A 22,805-nucleotide genomic window follows, 5' to 3' on the forward strand; every position below is an offset into this window, starting at 1 on the left:
ATATTGAGCATAAATTCTATGTTGAGGTGTGCGTATGTATGTACATATTCATGAGTTTAATAAAATTACAAAATGTGGGAAAGACAAAATTTCAATTATTATGTAAAATATCCTAAAAGTGACCATTTCTTTCTCACGGTAAGAAACGTATTTATGTCGCGCAAAAAATGACCTGTCCAATACCAATGATTCTTATTAGATATTGGATATTAGGACCAAGTCTTTCTTTGAATTTACACGGAACTGAGTAAGCAAGGGAATTTCTCCTGATGTACTTACATGAACCAAAAGTAGACCCTGTTTGTCGTATCAAATCCAAAAGACTTTATCCAGCAGTTAGCTGACACGCAGACACGCTTATTAAGTTGCGATGAGGTAGAACGGATTTGATTTCTTTGGTGGACACGGTAGACTGGAAGCAATTCTCTGTGTAATCCCAAGACGACGACGCTAGGTATATAGATATGTGCATGTGCATACATAGATACATGCATATGTATTTGCAGTATGAGTAGTAAAAGAGGTCATATTTACGGTACAGGACACATAAATTTTCTTTCTGAGGAAAAAGAATGTCGTAATAAGAAAAAAATATAATTTTGCAGACGAAGATGACGAAGGGATCTTTCGATATATTATGTCGGTGTTGAAAAACTGTGGATTCCTGACCGCCCAAGTTGGCTCCGACGACGGGCCTCCTTCTTGTATTTACTCCATTGTGGGAAACTGTGGTGAGCTTTTCTCAAAAATTATCAACTTGAGACTACATATTGATTTTTATTATTCATTGAAATTGGATCAGGAATCATTCTAATCGCTAAAACATTAGCAGTACTTGAATTTCTGGTGTTGGTTTGCCGCATATTCAAATCTTAGATGGGACGGGTCATGATTGATGAATAATAATTTTCTAAAACTCCGATTGTGAGACCATACCAAGTTCTTGCCAATGATTATTTCTGAGAGACCGCTGCTGACAGAAAAAAACAGGTTTAGGACGAGGAATGATTTGGACTTGAATGCGAACTATACTGGTGGTTCACGATCACGTTATGTGGTTTATTGTTCTTTACATGCAATCTTCCTCATGTGTGACAACATCATCAATATATTACATATTCAAAGTCGTATGTAATCACAGAACTGCATCCAGAGCAATAAAGTTATTCGAAACACGGATTTACACTTTACAATTGAATGTAAGTTTACAGTTGGCAAGTGGGGATTTTTTTCGACAAAATTGAAGGCTGACAGAAGAACCCCTTTTTCGTGCTGGATTGGTTTGTCCCATTTTTGCATTTTGAGAGCGAGAGGTTTCCAGTCCCAGAATATTTTTTGAATGAGGAAATGCTCTTATTGTGAAAGTGCATGAGCAAATGTGATTGTCTGCACTTTTCCATTTCCTCGTGGGTGTGAAAAACGGATGTTGCTTTCCAACAACTTTTCCATTTCCATTTCATTCACTTTATCGCCATTTTCATTTCTTTCGCTTCTTCCGCCACTCACAAACTCTTCCGATATGGAAAATTGTACCTTTGGAATAAATGCCGACTTTACTCTCGAAAGTTATCATCAATGCATGCGTGTGAAAAGGCTTGATAGACGTGTAAGTGGTAAACCCTCTACAATTTCATGTATGAAATATAATATTCTTATTAACCAGATAATAATATAGAGCAGGTATTTTTTGATGTATTATTGGTCCTGAGAATAAAATTGAGTGTACATACATGTGTATAGTGAGTCATAAGTGTATGTACTGACGATGAGTCGATCACTTTGCTGTGTAGATTAATAACTAAGACCCTGATTTCTAATATTGTCTGGTTTACCCCAATTTCCAATTTTTATAATCGGGGTAACTTTCTAGAGCAATTTTACAATTAAAAGCGACGTCAGTCCGTCGTTGGTTCGTCCGTTTGGCGGATACCTTTGGCTGCATGGGAACACCGATCGTCGTCAGCCTTAACTTTGAGTGATTACAGGAACCATAAGAAAGTGATGGTTGGAAGGAGTGCTTAATGGTTATGTGCCGCCTATTGCTCAAATTATATTATGCAACTCTCTCGTAGCTCCTGTTAGTTAATGTGAGATTGGTTTGTAAATATAGTGATTGAGAGTTTCAAAGAACAAAAAGAGTATTGTACGAATAAAATTAATAGCCTTAACCACACAACGAAAAAGTACAGGATCGATGTTGTGTTAAATACATGTGTCTATTGAGGGGTCTTCCTCGTCGTACGATATTTACGTACTACGTACGTAAGTATTTACCAGTCCTCGGCCGAGTGGAAAGAAAGTGTTAGTTGCCTTTTTGGTCTATGTTATGTAACAAAATACGAAGGGCGATTTATGTATACAAAACAGCTTTGCTGGACTGTGAGACTCACTTTCTTCAGCAGTGAATACCAAGTCATTACATCAAATAATACTTTTTAACTATGACCCTGAATTACTTTTGACTGCGTCTTTTGCCCTCAATTACCTAAATATATGGGTTTCACAACTGCGAATGGAATCCTATGGTTATCAAAGTGCCCTAGCCAGCGTAATAGCATATTTCGTAAAAGCATTAAAGCAAAAGGGCCGTCTTTCAGGTGAAATTCACCATTTAAATATTTAAAGGGTAGCAATAAAAGTGCACAGCAACAAACCACAACTGATTTCCTTGAATATAGGAATAGGAGCTTAATGACATGTTTGTGGTGAACAACATACCCTAAAATTGCTGGATATTGAAAATTACACTCTTCTACTGCTCAACCAATATTTATGTGGTGGTACAACTGCAACTGTTTTTTGCCTCTTTTACTGATATTATCTATTCTCGTCATCAAGTCCTCAAGCTAATTAGATTCTAATTAACATGGTAAAAGTGTATAATCATTCTAAATTACATTTCAACAGATATATTTTTGGATTATTTAGTATTAGTGAGCAAAGTAGATTGCACACAGTGAGAACTTCAGAATTGGAGACTAGGAGACTTCTACATACCAAAATCATCAATAAGCGTTGTTGTCGAATTCCAACCTCGTTGCACTTTGACAATTTATATTGGTTCTCGCTTAGTTATCGCCATTGGTATGGCCCATTGTGATGTTTCCAATGCGGTCAAGTTATAGAGGATTGCCATGCATTAGAAAAGTAATGAATTTTGGGATACATTTGTATGTGCATAACATAAATCAGAGCGAGCGAAGCAAATTCGACCCAATTGATTGTCTTCATGTAAAACTTATTTAGAAGTCACTCCTCCTTTATTAGTTCATTTCCTTTTCCACATTAGCCTTAAGCTCTTGACAGCACATCGAGCGGAGGCGAATTTGTTGTATCTGTGAAAGTGCTGAATTCGGGAGGTTAGCGAAGATGAGGAGAAAAAGGGACAATTCCCGAGCAGAGAAGAAGCAGCGGAGAATCCTCTCGTCGTCCTCATTTGTTCTAAGTACCTTTGATAATACGGAAGCTTTTTTCATCCAGCGAGGGAGGGATTGCATATTCCCTTCCGACTTCCTATTCATTCATCGACGACGACGACGACTCCATTCCATTGTCATCGAGTGCAATCAGCATATCACCATTGTCTGCTCATCTCCCTTCATTTCCTTCTCATTCGGGAAAAACACTCAAGTCACACTAATAAATGTTTCCTATCTATTTTCTCCTGCTTTCATCCATCTCATTTCACTACTACAGCGCTATGTGCACCGTTCGAGTTCTCACCCACCACTAAGTTACTCATCCTTTACCACAATCAATACATTTAAACTCCATGAACGAGAGGCTGTTCAATGGAATGACACAGAGTCTCATTTTATTAGTCGGATTTCTTTATCTGGCGATTTTGTACATACCTTGGGATTCGTGAGACAGTAACAAATTTAAAAGTCGTCTTCCTTAAAAAGTCATGCAAAAGAAACAACCATCCAACATTAAGAATGGTGAACAGCAGTTTTCGCTAAGTTGTTGTTTTATTGCCGTCATAACCATATTTTGAATGAAAACAGTAGAGAGAGAGAGAGAGAGAAAGGCATGATGATGAACCTTTATGCAGAGGACGATGATGCAGGATGATGGTGGGGGAACAAGTCAGAATATGTAGAAGCGAATGGTCACACTGTGTGTGGCACAGGCACGACAACCGCACCGAATCTAATAATGATTGCGATAGAAAGAGAAAAAGAGCTCGCAAAAAGTCACTTTTCTTTGAAGTTGGGGCTAAAAGAGATCATAAGATGAGCAAGTTGACGCCGTATGCTTGATATTTTCTGAAAGCCGGAATAATCTCTTGAGCACGAACGATCAGAGAACCCAGGTTTCAAAAATCTGTCAGTGTTTGTCTTTGCCACACTGCATAGACAAATTGTTTTATGTGTCTTTCGGCATAAAGGTGGCAGATAAACCGAGGGTATATCCATGCTATTTACATATATATAAAACTCAAGCAGTGGAAATATCAAGTGCTTTTTTACTCACTCAAGCTTTTGCTCAAGTGAGTTTGAATTGGTCACTAATGGCGTACTTTCTAACTCGTCTTGTCATGAAATTTGCTCATCATATCCGCAACAAATCTTGATTTCAATGTGTTTAATTCAAGACGATGGTATTTTGGTACTTACCAAATAGTAGGATCCACATGAGAGGAAGGGATATGTGTGCATCTCATCTCATACATGGATTTTGATTGCAAAATCATGATCTTAAAAGTGCTAAATTGTAAACTAAACTTTTTTTGTTGAGAATAAAAACCCAGAATTTCTGTTTGAGCATGAGAAAAAAATTATATACCGGTTACAAGTTCACATTATTCTGAAACTCGCTGCTCATCTTCTCATTTGTTCAAATTAAGTTGAATTGATCAAGTTTAGAGATGTTAATAATGTTGACGACTTGGTGTTGTATCCTTAAAGATTGTTCATTCTGATACATATCTTCACGATGTCCTCGGTTTCGTGAAATCTTTTGATATCAAATCGTGCCCCTTTGTTTTGTGGAATTACGGAATTTTTTACAGCCTTAAAACACTATATGGTATGCAATATACTGTGGGACAAAATCTTTGGGTTATGTTTAATATATATTCATATTTAGGTTTCTTAAATCATTTCAGCTTTTTGTCACGTAAAAATGAAGGAAAATAATGTTAAATGATGAAGGGTCAAACCAAGGCTGATTTTATATCTTCTATGTAGTAGAAATCCATGCATAGCAAAAATGCTGTTTTTCTGATACCCCGTGAGAACCAGATAAAGGATTTAATTTTGAGGGCGAAATCTTCCGAAGGATTCGTAATACTTGAAAGAAATCCTCCCATGATATGGGAGGGTTTTTCTGTTTTGGGATAATTATAGTGGTAGACAGGAATGAAAATGAACTTTATGCTACTGATTGATAGTACGGAGTACCAAACCCAAGATATCCATATTATGGACCTTTCAGATTCCTCACTGACTTTTAAGGATCCTCTGGTTCAATCTATTTCCCTTCAATTTTTAATAAATGAAAGTATTCAAGATTGTCAATTTCTCAGAGGAGAGTGGTATTGATTGTTGTTTCTTGTGGGAGGAGTTGTTTGGGGAGCAGGTCGTACTCGTACCTAATGAAATAATATAAATAATAAGTAGTTGCAGTTGTATAACCAAAGATAAATTACTTAAGGACCAAGTCCTTACAAATTTAAAACACCTATGCGCAGCTGTTTCTTAGCATTATTTGCTAATCCTGCAACTGTTGATTGACTTTGTGACTATGTAGTCAGTTTTGTTTAATATAAAAAGGTGACGATACAGCCGTGTAATTGATGATTCAGATCACAAAGTATGTATCAAATTATTTGTAACGTCTAGCCAAATAAGCAATGTAAGACAAGGTAGCATAGCATTTTGTGTGCGGAATATGTATGGAACCACTTTTGCAGCAGAAGGGGCTATGCCAGGGCGTCTTAATTACCAAAAGTCGTATTTCACAATTTACTCGAACAAACTGGGAGTGGACTTTAGTGATTAGGACGAAGCGATCGAGACAACAACCAGCAACAGATCACTGGCTTCGGCAGATTTTGTTTGCACTCGTAGCATTGTTTTAAGGGAACGAGTCGGAAGGGGGACGACACGGATAGGTAATCATGCTCGAAACTGTCAGTACTCAAGCAGCACCAATAAACGGTTAGTCAGTTAAATAGTCCAGCTTCCATATCCATACATACGTACATGCTAATGCTTAGCTTCTTAAGCCTTCATGCCTTGTCTCCCTACTAGCTGACATTCAAAAACACGCTTTAAGACCCACTCACCAAAGAATAAATCAGTTTGCTATTTTTATTCCATTGTGAATTTCGTAAACGTGACTTTTTATGAAGCTGTGACATTCCCGAGTGTAACTTTTACCTACCACCGTCACCCTGCTGTTGTGTTTTCTATGTGGTCTCTTCTTCTTCGTCGCAGGGGAGACGGGAAGGTATTGTCTCTTCGTACGGATCTGTCTGGTCGGCCTGATTATGAGATTTGAATCTCGCCTTTATTTTAACACTGGAACTAAGTGATAAGTTCAGTTTTGATGTCGCTTTTATATTTACCTGTCCCGTACTCGGTGCATAAAAAAGGTACACAAATGTGCATCACACAATTATCATTCAACGTGATTTCCTCCATCAATTGTTCTGGGCTTGGGTATTAAAACTAAAAAGCTGTCTCTTGTAAAGGCATCACATCGGCATTGTAAAAAACGAAGGCTTGTGATGTATACTTATGACAACTGAAATGACTCGCAACAGTTCTTGACAGGGGAGAGCATATGCATATTCATGCGCAGAGTTGTTTCACACTTTTATTATCTTCTGAGAAAAATTTCATACATTTGACAAACTCGTAATAAGTACTCACTCGCTGGGAGTGTGGATTTGAACCTTAAAAACATGTTGGGCAATTCAAATACAGAAACTAAATGAATGAAGAAGACTAAAGATGACAATATGAAATTAGCATCGTGCCCAAGCAGTTTTAAAGCTGGTAATAATAACGGTGTGGTGGTGACTTTTTGTGCAGCATGAAAAACAACTACATGCACGCATACATAAGCCGTTGGTATTTTTTATATGTGAGTGACACTGGCATTTCTTTAATTCACGGAACAAATGAAAAGGTTTCTTTATCTTGTTTTACAAATTAGTCAAAGAGATAAAATGCATGTATATTTACGGGAGTGGTGTGCGAGGAGCAGTAAAATACAAAAAACGCAGAGGGACTGAACAACGGTAGAAGCGGCGGCTGTCACCTTTCTCGTTCACTCCTCGCTCAGAGAGACATTATCACGATATGATATCCGTCGGTGTCTTTTGTCTTGTCAACTTTTTAAACGCATTCATTTAACTTCATTCCAACCAAATTGTTGTACTCCTTGTCACCAGCCTATTCCCATGCGTGAATCCCCATGTACATATATACGTAAATCCGTGCATATTACATCAGCTAAATAACAAACATTAGTGGAATACTTAATAGCTTTCTTTATTAAACAATCAGACTTGAATAACACTGCAGATGCTGCATTATTGGTACATATTGTTGATTGTTAAATTTTCATGGAACATGGATTATGCAATTTTTGGCTGAAAATGTAATTCAAATTGTTCCCAAGCATAAATGGCCGAACGAAAGAAGAATAAATATTAGCTAGAAATTGTTTGAACTTAAAATATTATTACTGCATGTGAATTATCTTAAGCAGCCGAAATGGACGTCCTCACGCCGTTATTTAATGTTTGAGAGTCGAGTTATGCCTTTGTGCAAGAGATGTACTACTACTACACATTACTACCAATGTATTATGTTTATATGCAGTGGTACGAAATGCTGCATGGTGCTCGCTGCTGGGTTTTTTTGGTGGTGGAAGGAGTAATAAAAGCCAAAGTGGACGAAGGAATGTTTTATGTCCAAAGATTGAATAAAGGCTGACTGAGGACCCCCACCCAAAGAAACACTGAAAGCAGAGTGGGACACCCTGCAGATTTCAACAATTGCCAAGGTCCATAGGACGCCCTGGAGGTGCGTCTTCCAACACTGCTGCACAATCGATCATTAATCTTGTGTGATGAACCCAAGGACTCTTCCGTAGCCACAGTCAACAATTGACCCATGGACAAGAAACGAACCAACGAAAATCTCAAACTCATCTTCATTTATACAATCCCAAGATCCAAACCAACCAAAAAATCCAGTCTTTTTAGTTTTATACATACGTATATCCATGCATTGCGTACACCATTTCTCGATCAGTCCATGCTCGCTGCCTGCAATTTCACCATGAGCATTATACGATTTTTGAAATATTTGACCATCATTTACAATTTTCATCATCGTCCACATCGGCGCTTCACTCTGGTTTTTTTCATAAGGCATGATTTTTTTTCTTGTTTTGTTAAACCTCTATCTTTTAACCATCTTATCAGTTCCCTTTGAAGTCATCATCACAGGTGAAGAAGACAATCATGCGTATGTACATGCCTTGTTTGTTGGTGTAATACATCATACATCCACGATTATTGTATTGTAACAGATTAAATCTCGGGTTAATAGCTTGCATTATGTAGGAAGGGAATTGTGCAGATATGTATTTGCTTCTTTATTCACATGGCATATAAAAAATATGCAGATGCCAATAAATTTCCATGAAATAATTGTGATTTGAAGAGTAAAGTTGTTGTAAATTACATCACTACGAGTTGTGTGTCTATTGGAATCGAGCGTAGACTTGGTAATACGAAGGAGCCTTTTCCCTCTCATAACCTACGACCCAGGGAATCTCTCACCCAATTAATTGAACTGCTTCTTTATCCGTGTTCCTGTCCAGCGAAGACGCTGCCTTGCTGCTTCTCCAGCATGAAAAATATTTACGTACAAGAAGAACACAACAATAACAGATTTCGTTGAACAGATTGACAGAGTGGCAACCACAATTAGATTTGTAGCTCCTTTTTGCCTCAGTCGCTCTGTGCACTGAACTTCCAATGCTACAAATACAAGTGAACATGTTGCGATTGATTTATGGACTTTTACTTTATGAATGTGATTTCTCACATTTGAATTCCTTACCTCTTTCGCCCTGCTGTTAGCAACAATTAGGTCTCAGTTTTGTAGTATGTCGTAAATTTCCCTACATGGAGTTCAAATGTGTTTCTGATTGACACTGAACAAGAGAATATTTCAAGTTCCTGACTACAAGTAAGACATCATCGCTGTTGAGTTTGCATATTAAAAAAGACATGATCATGATTCGATGTACTATAATTTAATTTATCATTGAGAGCTAAAGTTTGTATTTGCATGTAAAGGTCGTACTGTAAATTAAGTAATAATAAGGATATGGACTATCAAAAAACAGAAAACCCTTGGATTTTGAATTTACGAATAAATCTTAAAATTTAAAAAAACACAGGAACAGTTTGATTCTGCGTGATATTGCTGAAACTTAATTATTATTCAAATGTTGTAATTAAGGATAATATTAGAACAACTTGGAATCTTATAGATGAAAATAATGGGATGGAATGAGGATGAAATGGGCTTTTAAAAATACTTTGCTTATAATCTTTTATAATTTTTGCTAGCATTTCTTCTTCGTCATCCACTTGCACAACTTTTCCTCCCTTCTCTGATGATAACACTTGTCTCTGCACTTTGCATAACTAAAAGCCAACTCTTGGCAGCAACTTTCCTGCCTGTCCCCATCGTCGGAGGAGAATGAGGAGGAGAAAAGGAAGCACCATATGGTTTCAATGCTGTAATTAACCAAACTTCATCACGCTAAAATTTTGTTGCACATTAGAAACCACCAAATTCATCTCATCTCCATCGCCAACCAATCTTGGTTCATTACTTAAATACACTTTGTGCTTTTCCCCATGCAAATATATCACTTCGCTCACGAACAAGATTTCAACCCATCATCTAAACTTGCATGAACTAGATTGCATGTAAATGATGCTGTATCCTTTTCCCCATAGATCACATCAGTCAAAATGATAGTCTTATCCAATTTACAATGCAGAACCTGCTTTGTTGTGCAAAGACACCTAATAAATACTGTCTCCCTCAATAACTTTTAATGCAGCACCATCTTCTTAGAAATTTTAAGTTCGTGTCTTTTTCATCAACACAATGTGCAATCAACACCGTTAGTAATGATCCCGCATTATTGTGTGCACATTGAAACCATATTTACAAGCATGCAGACGAGGTCCGAAAGAAAAGTTGGCATCATTCTTTGGTTTTTGATTACAAAACTTCCTGGAATTTGAAATACATGATAGATAAATATGTACATCATAATCAAGTCCTTCCCTCTATATATTTTGGTCACAATACGTACTAATAATATACCAAGGACGCATTCTCTCAAGTTCGTGGAAAGTAAGTGGAGCTAAAAAAATACTAAAAATGGATTGAATGGAAACAACTGCGTTTATCACACAATCAGGAATCCGACCAACCAAAATATGAAAAAGTCATTGATCAAACTATCCGGCTTTCTCACCATGCACTTTTGTGGGCAAGTGCTTTTTTGGCGTGTGTGCTATAAGTACGTAAACATGCGATGAAAGCGATGAAATGAGTCCTCTTCACTCAGGCTTTTTATGGCGAGACGCCTCTTAAAACTCGTACTGGAACTGATTTGGCTCCAAATTATACCTCACCGAGCCAAGTCCCATTGTTATTTTGTGTTGAGACACCGAGGATTGGTAGTTGGTAGCAGAGGTAAGTGTCTGCTTTTGCCGTAAAATTAATGCTGACCATCCATTATCTGACAATAAATTGGTGCATCCTGTATCCCCTTCGTCCCATCAACTATTAATTTCTTTCACTGCGCCTTCCATACCCACGGCAGCAGGTATATGATCCGTGAATCAGGAATTTCTGTGCTTTATTGCCAATAAAAACTCTAATCGATGAGATTTCCTCGAAAAGAAAAACTAAATATACATGTATTTAGATATAGTCCTACATATAATTGGAATTTTTTACTTTTGCAGTAATGGGGTAGGTTTATATAGTATAAAAATAAACAAATTTACAGGCGATTCTTCTTGTAGGCCCTGGCTGACTTTACTCCTAAACGCTTACATGCATCCTGCAGACTTTGTTTGGGAATTTTGAAAGGTGAACGAGCCTCGTCATATGTCTTCCCTTCTCGCACTAACTCCACGGCTGCAGTCATTTGTGTCGATGTGTAGCGAGTGGATGGTTGACGCCCTGGTCGAAATTTGGACTTGACTCCATCCTTCTTCATCTCCAATTCTACAGTCCTCCTGGGAATTCCCATCTGTGCTGCAGCATCAAGTTCTGAGTGGCCTACTTTGACCAACTCGACGGCTTTGGCGACCTTTCCCTTCTTCATCATCTTCTCCTTTGAGAACCAGAAAGGGTTGACAGCTGGACGAGCTTGAAGTTGAGCTGCAATAATTTAAATTATGAGAAACAATTTTAAATATAGCATCCTCATCGCATAATCATACCTTTCGCTAACAAAGCTTTAGCCGACTCCGCACACAAATCCAACTCATCCACCAATTGATTGGCGTTCTCATCGTAAATGAGAATTTCCATCAGGTTTTGGAAGGTCGACATCGGGACCGAGATATAGTGTGCAGGGTTTGGGTGGGGGAGCTGCAGCTCGAGAGCCAACAAGTTCCAATCACCGATCATTGGGCCATCTCCCCAAGATTCCATGTATTTCACAGTTGAAGGAGGGAAAAATTTCTTTTGCTGCATCAGATGGTCTCGCAAAACTTCTTCAAAATTTGCCAGCTTCTCCAGGCATTCCGATGGTTTGTAAGACGAAATTGCATTAAGGAAGATCCTAGTGAATCGTTTCAACAGGTCAGCAATGTCATCTTCATTTGTAGCGACGTTTGTGCTGCGGGCGTCGTTGGGCGAGTATTGTACTCCATATTTCAGGACTCGCCTACAAATACACAAAATTGTTATATTGAATAAAGTCTGCAGACTTACAAGTTAGTTGATATGAATGATTTTCTACCTTGCTGAGCATACGTTTCCCTCATCCATGGCAGATTTCTCCACCTTTCCTGCTCTGTTAATTCCGGTACGCAACGGATCCTCTGATGATCTCCCAATGACGCTGGCCTCTTCTTCTCCATCCGTGTTGACAAGGGGAATGTGGACGATCTCATGAACTGTTTTAGTGTCTGCAGATAACAAATAATTATACAAATTAAGTAATTGTTCAAGTTCCACTAAAAATATGTACCTGTTCCGTTTTCCAAAAGCTCAGCCTGCAGGCATCCATCATCGTTCCTGTAGAAAAAGAGAGTCGGCTGATGTGATCTCTCTTGAATCCGTCGTGGCAATTCAATGTCATCCTCGAGAAGTTGGAGTTTTGCTACAAATGAATTAAAATATGTTGAAATAATCCAACCAATAGTGCCCATTATTATTAAGTTACTCACCTTTTGATGACATGGCTGCAGCCGATTCTACGCAAATCCACAATTCATCAGCAATGTCATTAATTCTGGCATCTTCCAAAAATTTGATCACCATACTCATGGTGTCTGCTGGCACAGAGATGAAATTTGCAGGATTGGGATGGAACAGCTGCAGCTCGAGGGAGTACAAGTTCCAATGACTTATCATCGGGCCATCTCCCCAGGACTCCATGAACGTCACGGTCGCAGGAGGCAAGTATTCTTTCTGCTGCAGCAGGTGGTACTTGAGAAGTTTTTCAAATTTCTGGAGCTGCAGAATGCACTCTGATGGTCTGTTTGAGCAGATCCCGTTCAGGTAGATCCGGTGCCAAGGTTTCAGAACGTTGACGATGTCATCGTCATCCGTGACGACATACAAGCTGCGGCTGAATCTCGGGGCGTAGTAGTACCCGTACTTGAATAATCTCCTATAAAATTATATTACAATAAATTATATGTAGTCTGCAGACTGATTAATTTATAAATAATTGGAAATGATATGTTTTACCTTGCTGAACATCCATCCAACCCTTCTTGTCTTTCGCACTCTTGGCTCCTTTCCCTTGCAACTTGTGCTAGATCCGCCTCACTTGACCTTCCCACGACGATCGCTCCCATATCTCTATTATTGTCGGCGAGGGGAATCTCAAAGATTTGATGTTTATAGTCTAGACAAATAATTAAAATTAAAGATATGAATAAAATAGTATTTACTATAAATAAACGTTTTTCTTACCTTCGTCTTTTCCCAAAAGTCTCACCGAAACAGAGCCGTCCTTTTGCCAGAAAAAGAAGAGAGTTGGTGGATACCTTTTTTGAGGTGCTGCCATCGTTTTTTTTAAAGAAATGACAAGAAAGATTTTCAAAAACAATTCGAAATTCACGAAAATGAAAGATTTTTGTCGGAATGTGTTTTATTGAAATTTAATTCACACCAAAAAGTTGAGTGAGAAACGCTAAGACTGCAGTCTGCTGGCAAACGTGTTTCAACGTGTCTCAACTTGTTCCTCCGTTTGCTCGTTTCAGCAAGTATGAGACGTTTGTGATTATGGTAAATGCATTATGCTTTCATATGCTAAATAAGATGCTGATTCTGGATTTTTTAATAATTAATTTGATGCATCAAAAATTATATTTATTCACAATAATAATTATAAAATAAAATAAATAAACATATAATAAAAAATTGCATCCATGTTCTTTGCTGTGTAAGCTCATTCCAAAATGTATTTAGATACAAATGTAATCTGCAATCTGACTCCAGTGTATTATTTGTTTTTACAATAAATCTGACAAAATAATTAAGCAAACTGCGATAGTCTTCGTGGCCAGAGTCTGAGACGGTTTTCTATATAAAACTGTTTTGTGTTTTTTGTTTGTTTTTTGTTTCGAAAATTTTGCAATTACGTTTTTGTCCCCTTCGTATTGTAATTTTGATTTAGATTTTCTGTGACGAGATGAGGTGTACATACGTACATCGTACATATGTAATACTGACTGATACATAAGTGTGTGCATTGAGAAGCAACTTTAAGGTGAATGTATTATTGACTGGCGAGTTTGGATAATATGTTTCACTTAATTATCAATTATTGTGTGATCGTGAGTTTGATGATTACACAAAAGTATTTCACTTAATTTGCATATGGAGTTAAAAAAACAAAATTTATAGTACAGCGTGTTTGCAGCTATAGATGATTAAACTTGAAAGAACAGTTGTTTGCCGTCGCAATAAGGAACGTTGGTACGCGTCTCTCAATGTATTTGTCAGACCAAAAACTGTTCTGCTTCCAAATGTATTCTGCCTCAAATTATTTGTGGATTTATGTCGGGAGTGTCGTAATGGTGGCGCAGAAAACTCAGCAGAAGCACCCACCATTACATATACTGCTCCCAGAATTGAATAATAAACTCTCATTCGTATCCTTTCCTTCAGCCCCTCTCAGAAAAGGTTATCAGTTTTAACTCAAAGGTTATCGCAACTGAAGCAAGAATTGACTGATCATCAATAATTATTATGCCTCTTTCCAAATCTGTGTGTTGTTGCAACGGGTAATTGTATAATCTTCTCAGTTTCATAAAACTAACCAAAAAATCACTTCCCACATTTAAATTCAGTCTCTCCTTTTGCTAGAAGGGCCATTTATTATGTATGTGATGTGCTATCATGCCATACAATTGACAGACATATATCTTTCAACATTGCGTATATCTGTATAATACGTTTTAAATAAAGAATCTTAACGGCAGATATCTAGTAAAGCATCCTTATCACTGGACGTTCTTTATTAACTTCATTATACGACTCTGGATAAAATATAGCTATATGTGTACACAGTTTAACATTTAATTGAGTTTTTCATGGTAGATGCAGAATGCAATGAAATTTAATACTTTCATAAACATTTTTATTATGATGTCTTTATTTTCAATGCAAACATTTTAGTCGATATCGTACTTATAAAGTAACTGGAACGACATTAACTGTTGTGTAAGTACCTATTTATGTAACACTGTTAGCGAAATGAATCCACATTATTAGAAACACAAATATTAAAAAAAAAACTTAAGGAAGGTTTATTACAATGAAGCACCCTAATAATGGAACTTTGCACCTCAGAGCAAATTCGCGTCATACATTATTGCTTATTATAAATAGATATTGAAAAATTAGGAACAAGGAATAACTAGGGAATTTAAACCCGGAAGTAATTGATGGACCTGCTTTGTGATCGAGAGATCAATTATACTCTTATTGACTCGAATTTTCAACTGTGATGATACAAGTAATTGAATTGGCAGATACGCTGATATTGATCATCTGTGGGCAGAGGATGTATACCTATTCGTGATAATCTATAAACACCGAATTTCTTTACTTCATAGCGGAATATTTCTCCTGATGTAAAAGTTTATTGGGATGAATTGTGGTAAATAAGAAGCGTATTATTTATTCATGCATTCTTTTAATCCTTTCCGAGAAGAGAGTGAAAAAAAGACGGGAGGCGTGTCATCTTTTGCATTTGGGTTTATATCGTGTTATTATGGCTGCATATACGAGCAAGATTATTACCACATGCTGCTTTCCGGATTTGACGTGCCCATTGTGCTTTCTTTTATGATCATGTAAATATCCATATGGTTACGAGCTTTTGTGTTCGTCTTATTCAGTATAAATAGGACATTTGCAAATACTTTTGTATTTTATGCTCCTCTTCTTCGTCTCACAATCTCGGTCGGCATACGTCCGTTCGAACCCTTTGTCTGTCTCACTGCTTCGAGTGAGTCGGTTCAACTGGCTGAAAGAGTCGCTCGCAATAAATCTCATCTCTCGGAGCTCTGTCTCTGGAAAAAATGCTGACTTTTAATCTGATTCGCTGAAGAAAAACATTTTTACAATTTAATTACATACTACTCAAGATGAGTGGTGGTAGTAACAAACTCGGCAAATTAATTTATTGTCACTTACAGACAGCACACTTTTCATACACTTAATCTGTAGATACGTGTGCATTTCTGCCTCGATTGCACTGCACTTAATTATAAATAAGTTACTATTATTTCAAATTTGCATCCTACAATGTTGGACTTTTTGAGAATCTATGTGTACACAGTTATGGCAAAAAAAAAGAGTTTGCATATCTAAATTGTGTTTAAATCATAAACACATATCTTATTTTTTACCATGTTCGCTCGCAAAACTCATGGCCGTTGAATCAACCAAGAAATTTCGTGATGTTTGCAATAATTATTCCAACAAATTTCGACCGCAAACTCGTGCTTTGGTTGACGGTGAAGTTCATTAGGATATTTCACGCATCCGGCACTTTATTCGGGCTGCAGTAAATTACCAAGAACACGTACTCTGAAGGGAATCGGTTGACCAAAAAGCGTGACCACAGTAGAGAATAGCTGACAGTATGCATGTGGTAAAAAGTTATGACAATGAACTATGGAAGATATTGTGCAGATCCTTGTACTCACTATATGCATATGTACATACGGATATGGACATATGCGTTTGAAGACGTTGTGTTGAAATTTCCCTTGAGGAGCACATATTCCAACAACGAGACCTCCGCATTTTTGGTGGTGGACTTTGAGCAGAATATGAACCCGAATGTGATAATAATACCCCATGAGTGACACCTGATTGCATGCAGTCACTGTTTGCCATTCCAAATACTTCTCATTTCTTGTTGAACACCAACTCATAAAATCATTTTTTAACAAAACTCTTCAAACTTTGGAGTTAAAATCAACGAGAAAGATTTACGACAGCATAAATGAAATAAAATTTCTGCTTCAGAAGGGTCTTTATAAGCTCGTTTCTCGCATCCTGAGCGTGTTATGCAATGTTATGTTTCTACTTTGCCGGCCTTTGCATCATCATTGATCTTTATAGTTACTGCCTCTTTAACTCTGAAGAAAAACTTTAAAACTGGTGCGTACACTTTTCGGTATATATTTTGTAAACCAATTGGTTTGCTGAGCTTAAGTTCCTTTACTGGAATTTACACACTTTTACATTTATTTGTGCTACTAAAATAGATGAGTGGGCGAGACTGCGGTTGAGACCCTGCTGCGAAGTTTTGTTGTGCTAACCAACTCTCTGGGTTTTGGGCCCTACGCAACTATGGGTGTTCCTTGAATAGAGAGACTACAATAATAATGATGGTTTTGTGGCTTGACTTTTATTATTTTGCAGCAATACTTTACAAGTGAACTGGTCAAAAAGACAACTGCAGCAGTGCAAATATGCATGACACATGTCACAGAAATTAGAATTCAGGATTGAGGTTTTGCTTAAGGAGCAGTTCATAATACTTGCATTAAATAGGATCCGTGTTCAAAAATCATGACATAATGGTGACAATATGTAATAATGATGATCAATACGCGTTGTATGTAGATACCTCTTGAATGACCACGAAATACATAATGTTAATAATCAGACAAAAGACGGAACATCATTGTCAACGAGGAAACAAACGGAAGCTCCGCATTGACGAGAAAGGAGAATCAATTTGGGACCAAGTTCTTGTCGTAAATCTTCTTAATATTTACTCCCCCTCCTTCGTATAAAATGCTCCTGGGTTTTTGATGTAAAGAGGGCTAATAATAATAAATGGTTGTAAATTCCACAAGGGTGGTCATCATCAATGGTTTTATAATTTTCTTCCTTCGTAACTTTGCAACATTGAGACTTATGTAATATTTAGCTCGCATACGAAATGCTCTGAGGTGGACGGATAGACATCTGCTTATTGAAAAGGGAGGTTAATCGATAAATAAAATCGAATAAAATGTGACCACCACAATGGAGGACGACGGCTGGACCAAAGTGCAGCTCAGCAGCCAATTTGTAATATTATTATGTGAGATTATGGCCCTATGCGCTTTCCTTGCAACTCTAAAACTCGGGTGGTGGCCACATTAATCTGAACGAGGTATGTCGAATCGAATTCCCTTGTTTGATCTGACTTTGGTAAGTAAGATGATTATTATCTCTTTACAAAGACCCAGTTGGATCCGTCCATTGGATAAATCTGAAACATAATCAGCCACCATGAATAGAAACCACTACGTATATGTCGGGTCGTGAGGATACCTGCATTTCCAATTAGTGCTCCAACGATGATGCAAAGCTCCCGGGTTGTTTTTTTTATTTTATTTTACAATCTCTGCATCTTTCCTTGTGAACATTGTGAAGGTTATTTGTCTGTGATTCATGGGTCATTGAATCACTTTTCCGCAGTGGTTCTTAACTGGTCAAAATGCTTAAAGTCACATCATCTCTTGACACAGTCACCAGTTGAACTAACATTTCGTTTCACAACCGAGTATTTTCCTGCTTCCAACAGAAAGTGATTGAATTGGATAAAGTTTAATTCATTCGCTGTATGGTTAAAAATTTAGGGAAATTCAGGAGTCATTTAACTAAGCATAATGTTAAGCGTATGTATCTTCTGCCTAGTAAGTTAGATAATTGAGATTAGCTGACAATGTAGCGTATAGTAAAGGAAATTTATATTGAGAAGCACAGGATGCCCCCTCCAGACTCTCCAGGAGAGTCTGATCGACCTTTTCCCTTCCACAGCGACATTATGAATGATTGAGTGATTAGAAAGACTTTCCAACTGCACTGCGATTGTACGTAATAAAATTACCCACTTATTTATTGAATCTCACAATTGTAATTTTTCAATGTGTTACAGTTTTCAAGTTAAATCCGTTTTACATTACAAAATGTCACGCTAATTAATTGACAATAAATTCCAGTAATTTTATCTTCATCACTCTGACAAAAGCTTTCACCATCCCTGACAAACATCCGGTTTGAATTAAGAGTCAGAACTCTAATTCATTCGGCCGGTAGGGAATGTTCGTCATGATACTTCACTGGAGCTGAAAGAGGTGGACAGATTTTAATTTGAGAATAAAGTTGTAATTATCGTACTCCAGTGTAGGCGCATATAGCGCTCGCCTTTGTTACAATAAGGGCGTGTGTATTTATAGAGTTTATACGTATTAATTTAGAATGTACAAGACACGAGAGGAGAACAGAATTAAACTCGGGTTTTTAAGGTAGATCCAGGGTGCATAAACTTTTTTGTTGTCCGTGGTTTCTCCTAAGGGGGTGGTGCCAGGATGAAAATTTGTATTCAAAAATTAAAAGTTGGGGAATTGCATGCACTTTTGCCATGACAACCACCCAAATCCACTGCAAAATCGAATGCAATTCCCCAACTTTTAATTTTTGAATAAAAATTTTCATCCTGGCACCACCCCCTTAGGAGAAACCACGGACAACAAAAAAGTTTATGCACCCTGAGGTAGATCGGATGATGAAGGAACGGTTTGTAAGTGAAGACGACGTTGATCAACACACAGCTTGGCTTTCGACAAAGAAGAGGAGCTGACGATGAGAGAAGAGAGCAGTGAGAAGAAAGGGTTGATGATATGTGTACATTATCTGCTGGGATGCGATCTGGTCGGCAGTGCGGTGGTTGGTTGGTTGGTGTGGCTGAATCTCATAATTACACAGACTTGCTGGATGGTATATTTGCTGAAGAGGAAAAGAGACTCATCTGCCCAGCCTGAGCTCAAATATCCCATTAAGTCGCACTAATTACTCTTGGTTAATTAGCATAGCACACTGCACCACCGTACTCACCACCGCCGCCACCACGATTCCATGAGCATATAGCTGGCTTGCCAACTATAAAACTCTTCTCAGCTCTCATCCTTTTATTGATGAGATGATGCTGAGAGATGAAAAAGCGGAGAGCACATTCAATTCACCATCACCACTTCCCAAACCTGCAACCGCATAACGTGGGGTTGCTGGTCGTCTGGTTGCCACAAAGAAAAGTCATGTCATCAACATCATGATACTTTTTGGTGCGGATGATGTGGATACTTGTGCAATCAGTAATCGTCAAAGAAAGAGGAGATGCTCGCACAATAAATCACATGGCCTTGCGCCACGTATACCAGGAAGAGGCAGATGGAGAGCTCCAAATGAGGAAGGAACAAGTTCTTTCATCTGATCAGATCAAATCTCAGAGGAGAAACTTTCTCCTCTTCTTCTACATTTGTCAGTTTATTATTTCATGTCCTCCTCAACTTTCTTTTGGGAAATGAAACACTGGGGAAAGAAGCTGGATCCTTTTACTCATTATCAAGCTTCGGTTCACTTATTGGTTTGTTTGTCCGGACGACGAAAGGATTACCTACTTGTTTAGAGTCGGAAATAAAACTTGTCAAAGTTTATTTTCTTCGACTAGCATCAACAAAGGATCAGAAATATATATGTATAAAAAATACGGTTGCACAGAAGCACGTCAAATATGAGGTATTGATTAGTAATGCTGTTTTGTTGATTTTGAAAATATGAACCGCACAGAATTGCGAGTTAGGAATATCGTCACTGCAGAATGAAATAATCCATGAAAATACTCCCCATATTATCATCTATAGAATATAAGCCAGCATATATACTAAATAAATATGCAAATTCTAAAAGTTGAGAGATAATAAAATTTACTTCGTCTGTATGTATTTAGTTTATCTGCAGGCTGATGATATGCGGCATTTCTAATTAACAAGAATAACAAAGGCGGATTAACTCCAACTTGGGTATGCATTTTATTTAGTCTTGGTTGGCGAAGAGTGTACAAGCAATCTCAACTTTTAAAAAACTATTTGATGACTTCTTCTCCGATCATTCACTAGTTCTCAAAGTAGTCGGACGAGTTGCTCATCCAGTTCCAAAGAATAAAATTCTACGGCCAATTTTGTGGAATTAACGTAATCCTTTCCCTACTCTGCCATTGGAATTTGAAAGAATGAAATTAGTAAATAAATTCTGAAGTATATTTCGAATGTAAATCTTTCCTGCACTTTAACAGCCACTTACTGAACTTGCATATTTGTACAAACGCAACGCCCTGCAACGGAATTCAGTAATTCTATCGAGTTTTTCAAGTCTCATTTCTAGCATTGGTTAAATTCCAAAAAAGTGGGGCTGTGAGCAGATTACGGGTGACTGGTGGGGACAATAAAGTATCTAATTTTCCAAAAGCTCCACTAATGATAAAGACGCTTTCCTGGAAAGAAAGCAGAATGCCGCAGCAGTAGCGTGATGACGATCACCATTCTTTTGAGGGAACAAAACGGTGTTTTACAAAGTCAGTTGTTGGATGGCTCTAATATTCTGACTGTGTGAGATTAAAATCCAAATCATGATCAAGAAGGAATAACCCGTCCATCGGTTGAAGAAGAGACGCGATGATTAATTACCTCACGGTGGTATCATATCATCCCAGAATGGTTCAGTTCCGCACAACTAACTAATTAACTCACAGGTTACACTCATTGTTCATTAAGTTCAAAAGGTAGAATATAATCTCCCTCTTGTTGCAAGGAGGCATCTCCTCTTGCTGCTTGAATTGAACTCTTGGTTGGAACTGGACCCCCAGTGAATGCCACCGGGATAACAAAGGTGCATGGTCGCTAATGTAATGCACTGTCTCAGTTTCCAATCTCCGTCGTCATTAATTCGGGTAGAGCATAAAAGATCTTAGTCATTAATCGCCTCGATTTACAATTCATGTATCTAACATCAGATTACTCTAATGAATTATTTCCAATTAATAATAAATTCTAACCAATCCATTTCAGAATTTAAATCCGGACTGTGTTACATAAGTACGTAGTAAAGAAGTCTCGTATGTGCTATGAATTTATCTTATGTATGGTTGGAGAAAGACGTTTCTCTTCACCGTCCATGTGAAATTTCAATTCCGCAGCATCTGATACGCGACCGGTGTGATATTAAGCTTGCCACTGTGTTCGTAGGTAAATGACCTGAAGGGTGGTTGTAATTGCAGACAAAAATGTCGATTTGACACAATAGCACAAAGAGCTTTAAAACAGACACATGTAATTATTCTCATGATGGCTTTTGCATTGGAATGACAAAGCCACTTTGGACAGGAGAAAAAGCACACAGAGGCCAATTAAAACGGGGGACGAACTCTGTCCCAATCTTGCTCTTCAAGGCACATCAAAAAGCTTAAGTATGTGCAAGTATACATATCTTGCATATATGTACATATACCAGTACATGCACACATACATACATGCGTACTCCTCAAAAGTTTAACTCGGATGATTAATGTCCTATTGTTTGCATTTCTCCATAACTCATACTTTTGAATAAGAAAGAATAACATAATGAACGCTGTTTCAATGAAAGAAGATGCAGGATAATAATTATCATCTTCCGACAAACGTACACAGAGAATCAGGTACTTGATGCACATATGCAGGTTTCAAACCTTAAATACGTACGCATCGGATACTGAAATGTTGAATTCAACTCTCATTTCACACTGGATATCGTAATAATGCTAATAATTAGGTACTACGAATTCTAACCGATATACCAATTAATTTCCGAATTGCTCTGGTTTAGTTTAGTTTACTTTTTCATGACTTCTTAACAAATATGGACGTGCACACATGTTGTATGACTTGGTTTTTCATCAAAAATGCAATAATAAGTAAATTACACTAAACTGGTGGTGTTCATAAGTTCATAACAAGCAAGCCCACATCTGAATGCTTTGTTGCCCATACATGGCTTAAAACATATGTTGCACATTTGGTCCACATCATTTGAAATGGTTTTGGTAAACCAGATTCACGGAAACGGATTCACAATCATTCCGGAAATCTGTAACTAGAACCCGGTGACGATTATTGAAGGTGGATTTACATAAAGAGAGAGAGAGAGCGAATCAAGGCGAGAAGGGTG

The 22,805-nt window shown here is 37.6% G+C and overlaps 2 protein-coding genes and 1 long non-coding RNA gene across 4 annotated transcripts; all 3 read right to left on the reverse strand.

The window, feature by feature from the left end:
- Positions 1 to 10,948: 10,948 nt before the first annotated feature.
- On the reverse strand, positions 10,949 to 12,472 carry LOC118433820. Its single transcript, XM_035846119.1, has 4 exons — positions 12,265 to 12,472; positions 12,034 to 12,202; positions 11,510 to 11,958; positions 10,949 to 11,447 (listed from the first exon to the last, which is right to left on the reverse strand). The coding sequence occupies exons 1-4, from the start codon at positions 12,443 to 12,445 to the stop codon at positions 11,065 to 11,067; spliced, it is 1,182 nt and encodes a 393-aa protein (XP_035702012.1). The 5' UTR covers positions 12,446 to 12,472; the 3' UTR covers positions 10,949 to 11,064.
- LOC118437897 lies at positions 12,456 to 13,455 on the reverse strand. The gene is made up of 3 exons (XM_035857417.1): positions 13,218 to 13,455; positions 12,990 to 13,149; positions 12,456 to 12,909 (listed from the first exon to the last, which is right to left on the reverse strand). Exons 1-3 carry the CDS (start codon positions 13,309 to 13,311, stop codon positions 12,456 to 12,458), a joined length of 708 nt encoding a protein of 235 aa, XP_035713310.1. The 5' UTR covers positions 13,312 to 13,455.
- Positions 13,456 to 18,015: 4,560 nt separating this feature from the next.
- LOC110863340 lies at positions 18,016 to 19,446 on the reverse strand. 2 transcript variants are annotated; one of them, XR_002549256.2, is made up of 3 exons: positions 19,312 to 19,446; positions 18,093 to 19,089; positions 18,016 to 18,030 (listed from the first exon to the last, which is right to left on the reverse strand). It is a non-coding gene; the product is annotated as an uncharacterized LOC110863340 (long non-coding RNA). The 2 variants fall into 2 exon arrangements; XR_004834444.1 differs by having other exon boundaries at positions 19,293 to 19,446.
- Between the last annotated feature and the right edge of the window lie 3,359 nt (positions 19,447 to 22,805).

This window comes from Folsomia candida, unplaced genomic scaffold (genome assembly GCF_002217175.1).
Source record: "Folsomia candida strain VU population unplaced genomic scaffold, ASM221717v1 Fcan01_Sc001, whole genome shotgun sequence".
NCBI classification, from domain to species: domain Eukaryota; kingdom Metazoa; phylum Arthropoda; class Collembola; order Entomobryomorpha; family Isotomidae; genus Folsomia; species Folsomia candida.